Below are 11477 nucleotides of genomic sequence, written 5' to 3'. Positions count from 1 at the left end.
GTATAAAAACATTCGTTTAAAACAATGCATTTTAGCTCGGAACATATATCATTCTGTGAAAATAGAGTTCGGTGTCGATTTAAACAAGCGGAAATGGGTTTAAAAAAAAGTCAGACCGGAAACGCTTAGAGTGGGACCTCTCACAGCATTGAACTATCTGTACAAGGCGTACAGTAAACAAGGTACTCTGCAACGCATGACTTTAGGGCTCTTCTGGCTGTTTATCGAGTAGAACGCAACTTACCTTCAGGGACAAATGGAGGACGACATACTGACAACGTTGAAAATATTGATAATAGGGGAAAGTGGTGTTGGGAAGTCCAGGTAAGAAGAAATCCTTCAATAAAACTGATGTCGTGGCTACGTTAGCTAGTTAGTGTTAGCTTAGCAGTCACCTAAATTATATTAGTTTACAATCGATACGGCACATTTAACATACATAAGCAAATCAATGAGTACAATGTGCCTTATTTACAAAAAATAAAAGACATTCATCAACAAAAATACGATACAAGGCTTGAGTCGTCAGCACCGTTAGCCTCTGCTAGCTGACAGCAGTCCAGTCTTACGTCATCGCCATTCACAACAGCTGTTTGGAGATGTCGCAATCTCCTTTGTAGCCGTCTAGATTCACCTCCAAATGCGCGGACTTCTGTCTGAGGCACGATGAATAATGATTCTTACTAGAGAAACTCACCTTGACTCTCCGGCAATTTAATTTGCTTTATTTATTTACTGCTTGGTTGAATTGCTTTCACAGAGATCAGATGGTACGCGCGCGCACACACACACGCACACACACAACGTGGGATCGCTCATTTTCAGGTCTTGGCGGAAACGAGGTTCTTGGCCTCTATAGGACTCTGTATTGCTTTTGCCATACAGTTGATTATTCCATTATGTGGTAATCAGAGGTCCTCGTTAGAAACCACAAAGCAGCATAATATACAAAACAGACTATAATCCCTTTTACCAACATTAGTCTGGCAGTTTATAATATGCAGCATGCCAGCAGAGAGCTTGGTGAGTTCTCCACGACTGTGGTCCAGACTGCATGAAAGAATTCTGACAGCCGGCCCGAGCCATCAACCATCACATCGCAGAGTGTCGTATCAAGCACAGCGTGTCTTCCACGGTCGTGGCCAGGTACAGAGGGAACGAGCTGGCCAAAGCGTGCACCAAGCCTTTTCACAAATAATCAGCCTGTAACACAAACTAATGACAAAGCCGGAGATTCTCGAAATAACAAATTGTAACTGACACCTCACATCAGAGTATGTGGTGATGAACTTTATTTTTATATTTGTGTTGTTATTTTGGCAACCTATTTGAGTCCATTGCCAGTTTAGAATGCTTAAATGATGACTTCTCTATATTAACAGAATTTTTAGGAACATCATATCATAGAAGTTGTTTATACTTCCAGAGCAGAACTGTGTTTGCCGGCTGGTTGTAAATTGACTGTGTATTGTCATAACCAAGGTCGTGTTTCCAGAAAGCAATTTTGTATTATTATAAAAAAAAAAAAAAAAAAAGGCTTAATTCAATAAACTCATTGAAATTAAGATTTAATTTCAAATGTTATTATTGTATCCTGTGCCAACTGTAATGTTGTCAAGTAGATGCGTTGACTGAACCTGTTTTTTTTTTAGTTTGGATTTGTAGTTTGGTTCCATACAACCTTCAGTAACGAGGACAGAGATGTCTCTCTGGCAGAAATACCCCCGTTTCATTTTACCTTTCATTTTACCACTTTCGGAGCAGAACATATTTCTAAATTGGTTCTTCAAGTATGGCTCATCAGCTCGGTTGTCCAGCATCCCCTCTGATAGCCCAGGAGGGGAAAAAGGAGAATTAAACTTGGGCCAGCCTTAAGAAATGAGCTTAACTCCTCATCAGTGTCCTGATTATGGCCTGTGCACTTGATTAGTCAGAGTTAAGAAACGAACCCTGTCCTCCTGACTGCAATCTAGAAGTGATGTCATCTGCAGCATTTATGTGTAATGCAAGTAAATGACAAAATCAATCAATAGAAAAATAGCAAGTCAGAGATTTTGATAAGCCTGCCCATGCTACACGGCAGGTTGCGGGAATAGGACAAATAGAAACTTGAATCCATAGTAAAACCTAGCTCAGCCCATATGGAGACCAGTTGTTGGTGTGCTGGTGGTGACTCATCTAAATCTGACTGTAATTATTCCCTTTTACTGTCAACAGCCTCCTCCTGAGATTCACCGATGACACTTTTGACCCAGACCAAGCAGCAACAATAGGTGAGTAACGCATTACGCACCAACCAGAGGGGGGAAAGTGAGATCCTGTGCATGAGATGGTGCTTCATTGTCAGAATTTTAAAAAGGCCTACTATAAAAACATTAAAAAATAATTTTCATCAGTTTCAAAAATCAAAAATAGTCCTGGAACTATTTCCATTCCATTTATTTTGACACCAAATGATTGATAATATGGTTCTTTTGATGGTACTAATGAAATATTAACTGCCTATATCCATTTTGACACCAGAAAAAACCTTTGTGATGACAGATCTGTTGATAACTTCTTATCGGGCGTAGAAATGGGCAAATTCTCGGGCGAATTGGCAGTTTTAAAAATAATTCATATGAATGTTCTTATGAAATCACAATGACTTGAAGAATAGCCCTGCATTTCTGTGAACCAAGTGCTGTAACAGTCACAAATGCAACCTGCTTGAGTAGAGGACAGATCTCTGTGTTTATGCCTGTTAAATTCTGACAGTTGTCTGTCAGCCATGTGGACGGGCCGTATCGCCAACAGGCCCATCGAGGCTGCTGGCTGGTACCTGCGCTCTGTTCAGCAATCCATTAAATGACAGAACCTGTCTCTTGACTCTTGACTCTTTCACCATGCTCACTCACCCTATAGTTATTCTCTTTTCTTTAAAAAAAAATATGGAATCAAAATCAGTCGGGAACCACAGCAGAGCAGTCTGGCCTGTTAGGATGTCTGCTGGATGAACGCTTGGCAAGCTAAACATCGGAGTTACCACAACACCACCCCCCTCGCCGCCGCAAGGCCTTTTGATTTATTTCAGGGTTGAAAGCAGAAGTTGGAAAGAAAATTGTGCAGCATAGCCGGTTATCCATCTTGAGATGTCAGCATGCCACTGTGTAGTTTTCTTTTTACAAGCCTTTTACTTTTCATATTTCGGTGGATCAACAAATCACACCAGCTTTATTTAATTGTTGTGGTGGTCCAGTTCAGACAGTTAGTCCTGTATTGGGGTGTTTACTGACTTCATACTTGCATTTGGAGCATGCAGTATATGATACTGTAGAAGGATCCACCCACTGAAATCAGCACAGCTTTGGCTTCATTTACCAGCGTCTTGTTGATATTGTACCTTATGCTCTCAGTTAAAGAGCTCCTCCATTAAAGCAAACTAGACATGTCTAAGTTCGCGAAAATGCATAGCACGACGTCCTCACCACACGAGTCTGGCAGCAGAATGTCTCCTGTTTTGGCTCGCAAACCTGCCCAGATGTAGAAACAGACTCATCACAAATGTATGTTTCTCTGGTGAGTCTGTCAATTGATGCCTGAACCCAGACAGATGTTTCAGCCAGATGCTACAGAAGGGCAATATGGGAGATTTATTTGTTGAAAAGAAGGTGGACAACTTTATTTTCATGTGTAGCTTATTACTGTGGAGCAACTGTCTTTTCTCAGCTGTTGGTGACAGAGTCAATACAGTGTAGTTTTAGGTGCATGCCCATAAACCATCAGGCAGTATTTTAAATACGAAGTAGGCAGTGGATGAAATAGTCTGAAACTCTTGCGTTACAACAAGTGCAGACATGAAGGCTTGTGTTTGTACACTTTAATGCTGTCAATACCATGATTTGAATAATTTTTTACAAAAAGATTGAATGAATGGCTTATTATCATCTAGGTGTTGATTTCAAGGTGAAGACCATCACTGTGGATGGAAACAAGGCAAAGTTGGCGATTTGGGTAAGTACTGACCTCTCAACTACAACATGTATACTCTGTTTTGACCAGAAGGTGGCGCTTTTGCAACACCATTTATTGTGATTCGAAAGGGCCTCATTGAGTAGTCCATCTTTAACGTGTCTACTTGTTCTGGTTCTCTCGTCCTCTGAGCCACCATTGTTGTCCAGCAGGATTGACACAATTGTCTTTTGCAGGACACTGCAGGACAGGAGCGCTTCCGGACACTGACCCCGAGTTATTACCGTGGCGCACAAGGAGTCATCTTGGGTTTGTTTATTTACTGCTCACTTATATAAGCAAGTACATCACAATAGAAGTGTACTGAGTTCCTCTGAGGACGAAACACTTCCCCATAATGTAAATTCATTTATGGTTTTGGTGTCAGGATTAGATGTGTCGTTTCCCCTGCAGAGTTAGGGCCACGGTTGTAAAGGAACTAATGGTTTTTCATCCTGTAATCCACACACGCACACACTCCAGCCTCTCTCTGGAAGTCAGTTTATGTCCTTAAGTTCATCTCCTCATGAAGACGTGGATGTACATGATGTATATGAACCCTCGCACACAGGAAATATGTTAAACCTTTTAACCAGACTTCCTCCGTGGGTTTAGACCCCTATGATGATGTAAAGAATCTTCCACTTGCAATTGAGGTCAGAGGACCAATTTCTTTACTTTTATCATGTGTGTTTAGTTTATTTGCTATTACTTTGTTCTCTCTTTTTGTCTTTAAAACCTCTATATTATGGGAACTCTAGTTTTATGATGTCTGCGATTTTCATTAAAAAGCAATAAAGTCGATTTATAGGTTGAACCTTTCTAAATTAATTACCCCTGAAGACATTGTTTTACGTTTACTGTGGCCATTCTGTGAGAACCTGCAGAGCTGCACGTACATTTAGTTATATTGTGCATAAAGGGTGTATGTGCGCGTCTGATGATGTGTTTTTGTTTTGGCGCAGTGTATGATGTCACTCGCCAGGAAACCTTCACTAAGCTCGACAACTGGCTCAACGAGCTTGAGACGTACTGTACGAGGAACGACCTTGTGAAAATGCTGGTGGGGAACAAAATTGACAGGGTGAGTGTCGCTTTGGTTATATGTGAAGCACGTGCGCTTTGCTGTTGAAAACATTGGGAACCCAGCTCATCTCAGTCACTATTCAAGTAACGGTCTGACACACTTAAAGCTGCTTTTCTGTAGGTGCCTGGATGAATTTTACAGAGAGAAAAACTTTATAAGACATTCACACATTGCATTCCTTTAGCCAGAAGATAACTCAGACAGTTCGGTTCTAATCCCCTCTCAGGAGGTCGTGCAGTTGATTATATTTTGACCGTTCTCTGTCTGTTTTCCTCCATTCCTCTGATAATCACAGTAGCCGACAGCTTCATCCAGCAGCCCTTAAAAAGCCTCTATCTCTCTTTTGTTTTAGGAAAACCGAGAAGTCGAGAGACCGGAGGGGCTGAAGTTTGCAAGAAAACATTCCATGCTTTTTATAGGTAAGTTTGACTCGCACGGACTGAGCTGCAGAGTAGAAATCTGATCACATTTAAAGAAAGCCATAGTTTTGTCTTCACAAAGTAAGCGATATCTGTGATTTTTTTTATTTTTATGGTAGTCCTCCTTTTCTTATTGTCGTCTTTGAACTGAAACAAGCTGTTTAGCAGCAATAAAATATACACTTACTCAAATGCTGCATGCAGGTGTCACGGTTGATATTCTTGTATTTGAGTATTTCCTTTTTTGGCTATTTTAAACATTTTACATAATTGTCTTTGTTGACAAAAAGAAGATACATTTTAAGAAAGAGAAAAGAACATCTTTGTTACTTGATAAAGCAGTTAAGAGATCGGGCTCCAGCTGCTGCCCTGATCAACAGTTGCCGTGAAAGCATTGATTTCTGGCATTGAAATAAAACTCTGAATTTGTGCTTAATTCGAATTTTGGGAGTGGTTTTGAAGCTACAACCCAGAGTATGATGTCATATTCTTTCACTAAAGTAGTGTTGCTGTGTTCAGTCTTGTACATGATGAGTAAGGCTTTTTGTTTTCACAATACTGCTCTCTCTTTTTTTTTTTTTTAAATTTACCAAACTGATATCCTCTTGAAAATGGGTGTTAACTGTCTACTATTAAGTCAGTCGAAGCTTGCTATTAGTGTCTGAGCTTGACTATAATTCTTGACATTTTCCTCTAGCCCAGCCGATAATGGCATCAAGATGTTGTTGTGACTTTGTTTAAAAAAACACAAAAAAAAAAATTACCAATTACCTGACCACTTCTCTTCCTCCCAATGTTGCAGAATCAAGTGCGAAGACTAGGGACGGTGTTCAGTGTGCGTTCGAGGAGCTGGTGGAGAAGATCATCCAGACGCCCGGCTTATGGCAGAGCGAGAAGCATGGCCGAGGGGTCCAGCTCACCGACGAAGACGCAGGCGGCGGAACATGTGGAGGCTACTGTTCTCTGGTCTAGACCGCACAAACATGCTCTCATTCACACACACATTCAACCATACACACGTGAATACCACATGCAGTCAAACATATAAACACACACACCCTCCCACTGTGTGCTGTGGAGCTCTTGAGTTCTGAGGGTCCACACACTCTGCCTTTGTCCACATGCAAACTTCAATTTGCACAGTTAAGAATAACAACGCTGCACTTGAACGCAGATGCAGTTCAGCCTTCCTCTAAACAGAACATGAGTGAGATTTTGTTATTTCAATGTTTAGAACATTGGTGAAAAAAAATAAATTAACCATTCTCACACAAATGTTCATGTTAAAATAACTCTGGAGGTCAAAATAGGAGCCTGGTGGAGAATGGGGAAATCATTTTTGACCAAATGTTGTTTTTGTTGTTTCTTTGTTGGCGCCAGCATGCTTTATGTCCTTGGTGCACCTTGCCCTCCTGAGCATGTGTCCTAGTGTTTCTGATCAGCGTTCCTGGTTCAGATTCCTGCTCCTCACATGCCTTAGAGACACTATCGAGGCAGCTTCCAGCTCCTCTCTTGGCTGCTCACACAACTGCCCTTGTCTTTAGAATATGATAGAGTTACCAAGTGTCTGGAAGGCTGCTTTAGTGCTTTTATTGAACTGGTGAACTGGGGCTTAGAACCGTTGCTTTCAGAGTGCATAAATTGGAGACGTTGGCATCAATGAGCTTTCCACTGAGTGGAGAAGAGGAACGTCAGAAAATTGTGCGCTTTTGTTAAAACAAGCTAATGGCGTGCGGGTTACCGATGCTCCAGAGATAGCACTAGCTTTACCCTGGGCACTGCTGTGGTTGTTCATACATCCCTGTGACTGGACAGATCGTTCAATGCTGAAGTGTATTTCCACTGAATATGGAAAAATCAAAGCAGGGGCTGGACATTGTTAATGGATTTCACAGTTCTATCTGTCCTTGTATGTGAGAAGCACTTCTAAATGTACTGTACCCCTGACCTCTGGACATTGCGTTTAAGTGCTAGTGTGATTCTGGGAAATCAGTTTTGAGAGTCTGAACTAAACAGAGATGCTAAAATGATGTGGATCTGTGTCTTTTCCTTTTTAAATTAGATTTTAATTGCATGGGATCTTGCGTGCAATATCTTTTGTTTGTAAATGGTCTTTGGCGGCTGTTTGCTGTCAACAATTTAAATTATATTTACCTGAAACCATTGGAATATAATGGTAGAATACATTAAAAGGTAGGTTTTTACATAATAATCTGCAATAGCTATCCTTTTGTCCTCATAAATATGTTGATACTTTGTAAATTGTGTGCATTTCAGGACGCAGTGGGGAAAATTCCTGTATGAAATGTAAATCTGAATGTATACTTATTTCACTACAAGAGCCCTGTGTATTAAACTAAATAAATTTCTTTTTTTAAGCGAAGCATCATTTGGGGTTGATTCAGTTCCAGCCAGGGAATTAAACCCGCAGCAGTGTTCTCTGTCACCGTTGCCATGTTGGAAATGTCACTGATAGGTGAGTCTTTTCACCCAGAGCTCCTCACATTCCCGTGTCGTCAGAATAGAGACTAGTGTTTAGACAGTGTCCGATGAGCTTGCATACCGCAGACGTGCGATCTGTCTAAATCATCCTTTTTGGCAGAAACACTTGGGAAGCACCTCTTCAGCCATAATTCAATCCACCAGTTTTGTATCTGGGATGTGAATATTTCCTGGGTGGCTATGAAAGAGTCGGCCCTGGCAACCAATCTGAGAGCTCTGCCTGCTTATAGGATATTCCTCATCTCCTGCTGCGGTCCAGGCAGGCGAAAATATGTCTCAGTCAAACAGCAATGGAGGCCCGAACGTCCCTTTATGAGAAACGGTCTCCATGCTTCAGTGAAACATCGGCTAGTTTGTCTTCTCAGACGTTATTTAAATCTGTTTCATTAAATCAACATGCATATTTTCAATACCAGAAATATCTGTTTCAAATCCATAACCACAGACAATCCTCTTAGTTGCACAGCATCAAGCTGTGGAGATATTCGCACAATAAGATACCAAGCTAACGGAACACTTGTGTCCTGTCCCTTCTTGTTACCTCTGAGCTTGTAAGCAGCCCGGCAGGGGCACTGTGATGGACTGCTTTCCATCTTGCTGCCTGTGTCCTTAGCAGGCGGCCAGTATTAAGCTAACAGAACAGCTCTGGCTCTCATTAAAACAGTCTTGTCTCCCTGCTCCGTCTCTGGCTGCATGGATTAGCGCTCAGTGGAGCCCCTCTGGAGAGCAGTCATGCTGTCATGTGTAAAAATGTTACAAGACTTCGGGCATCGTTTCACAAGGTGTCGGCTTCCTAGACGTCACTCATCTTGGCGTGGTCGGTGCTATCAGATGATTGTTTTGCCATGCTCACTTAAGAACCCGAAAAGTGTGAGAGGACGTTCAGACAGATTGTCTTCTGTCACAGCCATCAGAAAGCTGTCTTTTGTGGACTAATATATTCCCCATAAACCCAAAGGTTCACTTTCACAGAGTTCTTGGAGGAGCTAAGCTTCCTTATTCACAGAGTAAAATGCATCTGTTGGTCTGCCGAAAGCTACTGTTTACATTCTGGGGTGAGGTAGAGGAAAATACCCCTTTGCTCCTGTGTCTTAGCGTTCGCCAAGTGGCTGGCCTCTCTTAGGTTACTCTCTGAGCTCCAGAAGGCTGTGAAGTAATGATCTACACGTCCACAACTGATGGATCTGTCGCTGCAGGTGGAAACACTCTGATTATGCAGAACTGTGTGCTTACATTTTTGAGCCTGTTTACATTTAGCTCCTCTGACATTTCACTGGGCGACTGGGAGCGTCCCATTTCTGTTACTGATCTGTTTTGAACTTTAGGCCCTGGTGTCCTCGGGGTTGCAGAGAAGTCGGTGAACCCTTCCCCTGACTCTGCAATTAACTTGAAGACCTTCTTGTGTGGGCCCGGTTGTTTTTCTCCCCTTATGAAAATCACATTTTTGTCCCTGTTAAGTGACACACATCAAGATTTACAGAAGGCAGTTGCTTCAAATCATCCTGAAATTATTCAAGTTTCTTTTAGGGCTGTTTGGAATGGGTTTTTTTGTTTTGTTTGTTTGTTTGTTTTTCAGCTTAGTTTTGTGTGTGTTATGTCTGTGGTTGTGGATCGATCTTCATGATTATGCCCTTTGAACAAGAACAGTATTTTCTGGTTGTTGCTGACTGATGTCATTAGTCTGTATCTGCGACTGGTGCAAGTAAGGAGAAATAGCAAAAGTGTTGTTGAAGATGAAGCGTGGCATGTGTCTTTCATCGCTTGGGTCTCATCAGATACAGCCAAGCACAGACACTCCAGAGGTAAAATCCCAATCATAACTTTATTATTATCACCACCTCCATGTTCTCAGTTTTAAAGCAGCTGGGTGACCTTTCTGCACATTAGGAGTACCAATATGTTTGTCTTAGAATCAGATAGAAGTCATTTGTAGTTAACAGCTGATAGAGCACCTGCCTCACAGCGGAGGGTTCTATGTTCACTTCTCACACTGTGTGAAGTCTGCTTGTCCTAACAGTGTCTATTACATCGATTTCCTCCCACGGTTTAAAAACGGGCACATTAGGTTAATCGGAGGCTCTGATAACAGGAGCCAGAACAACGTTGTATTGAGAACATCAGTGTTCAGAAAACCAAGTATAGCCAAACATGGCAAGAGTGATTAACTCTAACCTTGATATTTACAACCAACCTGAAAAAGAAAAAAATATTCTCCGCTAGATCCCTTTTGGAGCCACAGGGGGGGTTGCTGGAGTCTATCGCAGTTGCATGTGGGAGACGTATACTCCTGAATAAGTCACCAGCTTATTGCAGGGAACCATGTGAGCATTTTGGGGTTCGCTACCTCGGCAGTGCTCTGAAGGTGTCCTAGCACCTACTCTTATTACCAGAACACCTAAGTTTTTATCCACATCAGAGCTTGAACTTCAGACCCTCTGCTTGTGCACCCAGTCCCTTACTGAGACTGAGCTACCACCTTCCAGTCCCCTACAGACTGGGCTACCACCTCCCAGTCCCATACAGACTGAGCTACCACCACCCAGCCCCCTACAGACTGGGCTACCACCTCCCAGTCCCCTACAGCTTGAACTACCACCACCCACTCCCTGACAGACTGGGATACTGCCGCCCTTAAACATGTTTTTGTCTGGAATATTATGATATCTTTGAGAGGCCATATTGCCACTACTCTAGGATTGTGTGTGAATTCATCAATCATACCCAGACTTTAACCTAATCAGAACATGCCTCAGCTGAGCAGGATCCTTGTTTGGTACGGACGTTTAACTCGGTTTCCATGTCAGTCAAGTTGGCTGTAATCAGGTTTCCTAACGTGTGACACTCTGTCAATCTAATTTAAACCCAACTATAGTGTTGTTACCCTCCCTAGTTATTCTGAGAAACTGCAAGACCCGTGTGGAGTGGGGAGACAGAGGCTCCTCAGGAAAAGCCCTCTCACCGTGGGAGATGCCCTTACCCCGGCCTTGGGTTACAGTGGCAATAAGCGGAGCGGCAGCAGGGGGAAATGTGGAAACTAAATTGGACTGCGGGCAACTTAATTCGTCATCCATCTATTCACTATCCCTCCCTTTTTCACGGGGCTCCTGTTTCGTGGGGCAGATGTGTGGACACATGCCTCTTTTCCTTTAATGATTCTGCCACCGTCTCGTCACTCGCCGTTGGACAGATGCCAAACGGGATCTTGCTCGTGCAACATGGAGGCAGATAGTTCACAGAGGCTTCTATAATAAACTAATCACTGAGTGGGAGTTTTCCACATGTCTCAAGCATTTTCATGGATGCATGCTTCCCCCGCTGCTCTTGATTGGGAAAAAAAGAAAGAAATCCTCGCTAATAATATCCCTTTTGGGTCAGATGATTGACGTGTACAGAAACAATTTCATTATTTTGTATAAATAATCCATCTCCTCTGTTGTAATTGCGCTGCTTATTTTTCTTTGCCAGACTGATCTCGATTT

The 11477-nt window shown here is 42.3% G+C and overlaps 1 protein-coding gene and 1 long non-coding RNA gene across 2 annotated transcripts; one reads left to right on the top strand and one right to left on the bottom strand.

Moving 5' to 3' along the window:
* Window positions 1-136: 136 nt before the first annotated feature.
* Window positions 137-7879, top strand: LOC130514068 (ras-related protein Rab-18). The gene is made up of 7 exons (XM_057013434.1): window positions 137-324; window positions 2218-2273; window positions 3932-3993; window positions 4188-4260; window positions 4956-5074; window positions 5430-5496; window positions 6299-7879. Exons 1-7 carry the CDS (start codon window positions 257-259, stop codon window positions 6466-6468), a joined length of 615 nt encoding a protein of 204 aa, XP_056869414.1. The 5' UTR covers window positions 137-256; the 3' UTR covers window positions 6469-7879.
* LOC130514071 (uncharacterized) lies at window positions 1529-1761 on the bottom strand. Its single transcript, XR_008946901.1, has 2 exons — window positions 1633-1761; window positions 1529-1594 (listed from the first exon to the last, which is right to left on the bottom strand). It is a non-coding gene; the product is annotated as an uncharacterized LOC130514071 (long non-coding RNA).
* Window positions 7880-11477: the final 3598 nt, after the last annotated feature.

The sequence above is a fragment of the Takifugu flavidus genome, chromosome 17 (genome assembly GCF_003711565.1).
Source record: "Takifugu flavidus isolate HTHZ2018 chromosome 17, ASM371156v2, whole genome shotgun sequence".
In the NCBI taxonomy this organism is placed as follows: Eukaryota; Metazoa; Chordata; class Actinopteri; order Tetraodontiformes; family Tetraodontidae; genus Takifugu; species Takifugu flavidus.
Note: the sequence above shows the minus strand (reverse complement) of the source record. Positions and strands in the feature narration are given on the sequence as shown.

Coding starts and splice junctions, on each gene's coding strand:
- LOC130514068 (XM_057013434.1), top strand. CDS start 257: ATGGAGGACGACATACTGACAACGTTGAAAATATTGATAATAGGGGAA. Junction 325..2,217: donor AGTGGTGTTGGGAAGTCCAG/GTAAGAAGAAAT, acceptor TACTGTCAACAG/CCTCCTCCTGAGATTCACCG. Junction 5,075..5,429: donor TGGGGAACAAAATTGACAGG/GTGAGTGTCGCT, acceptor CTTTTGTTTTAG/GAAAACCGAGAAGTCGAGAG.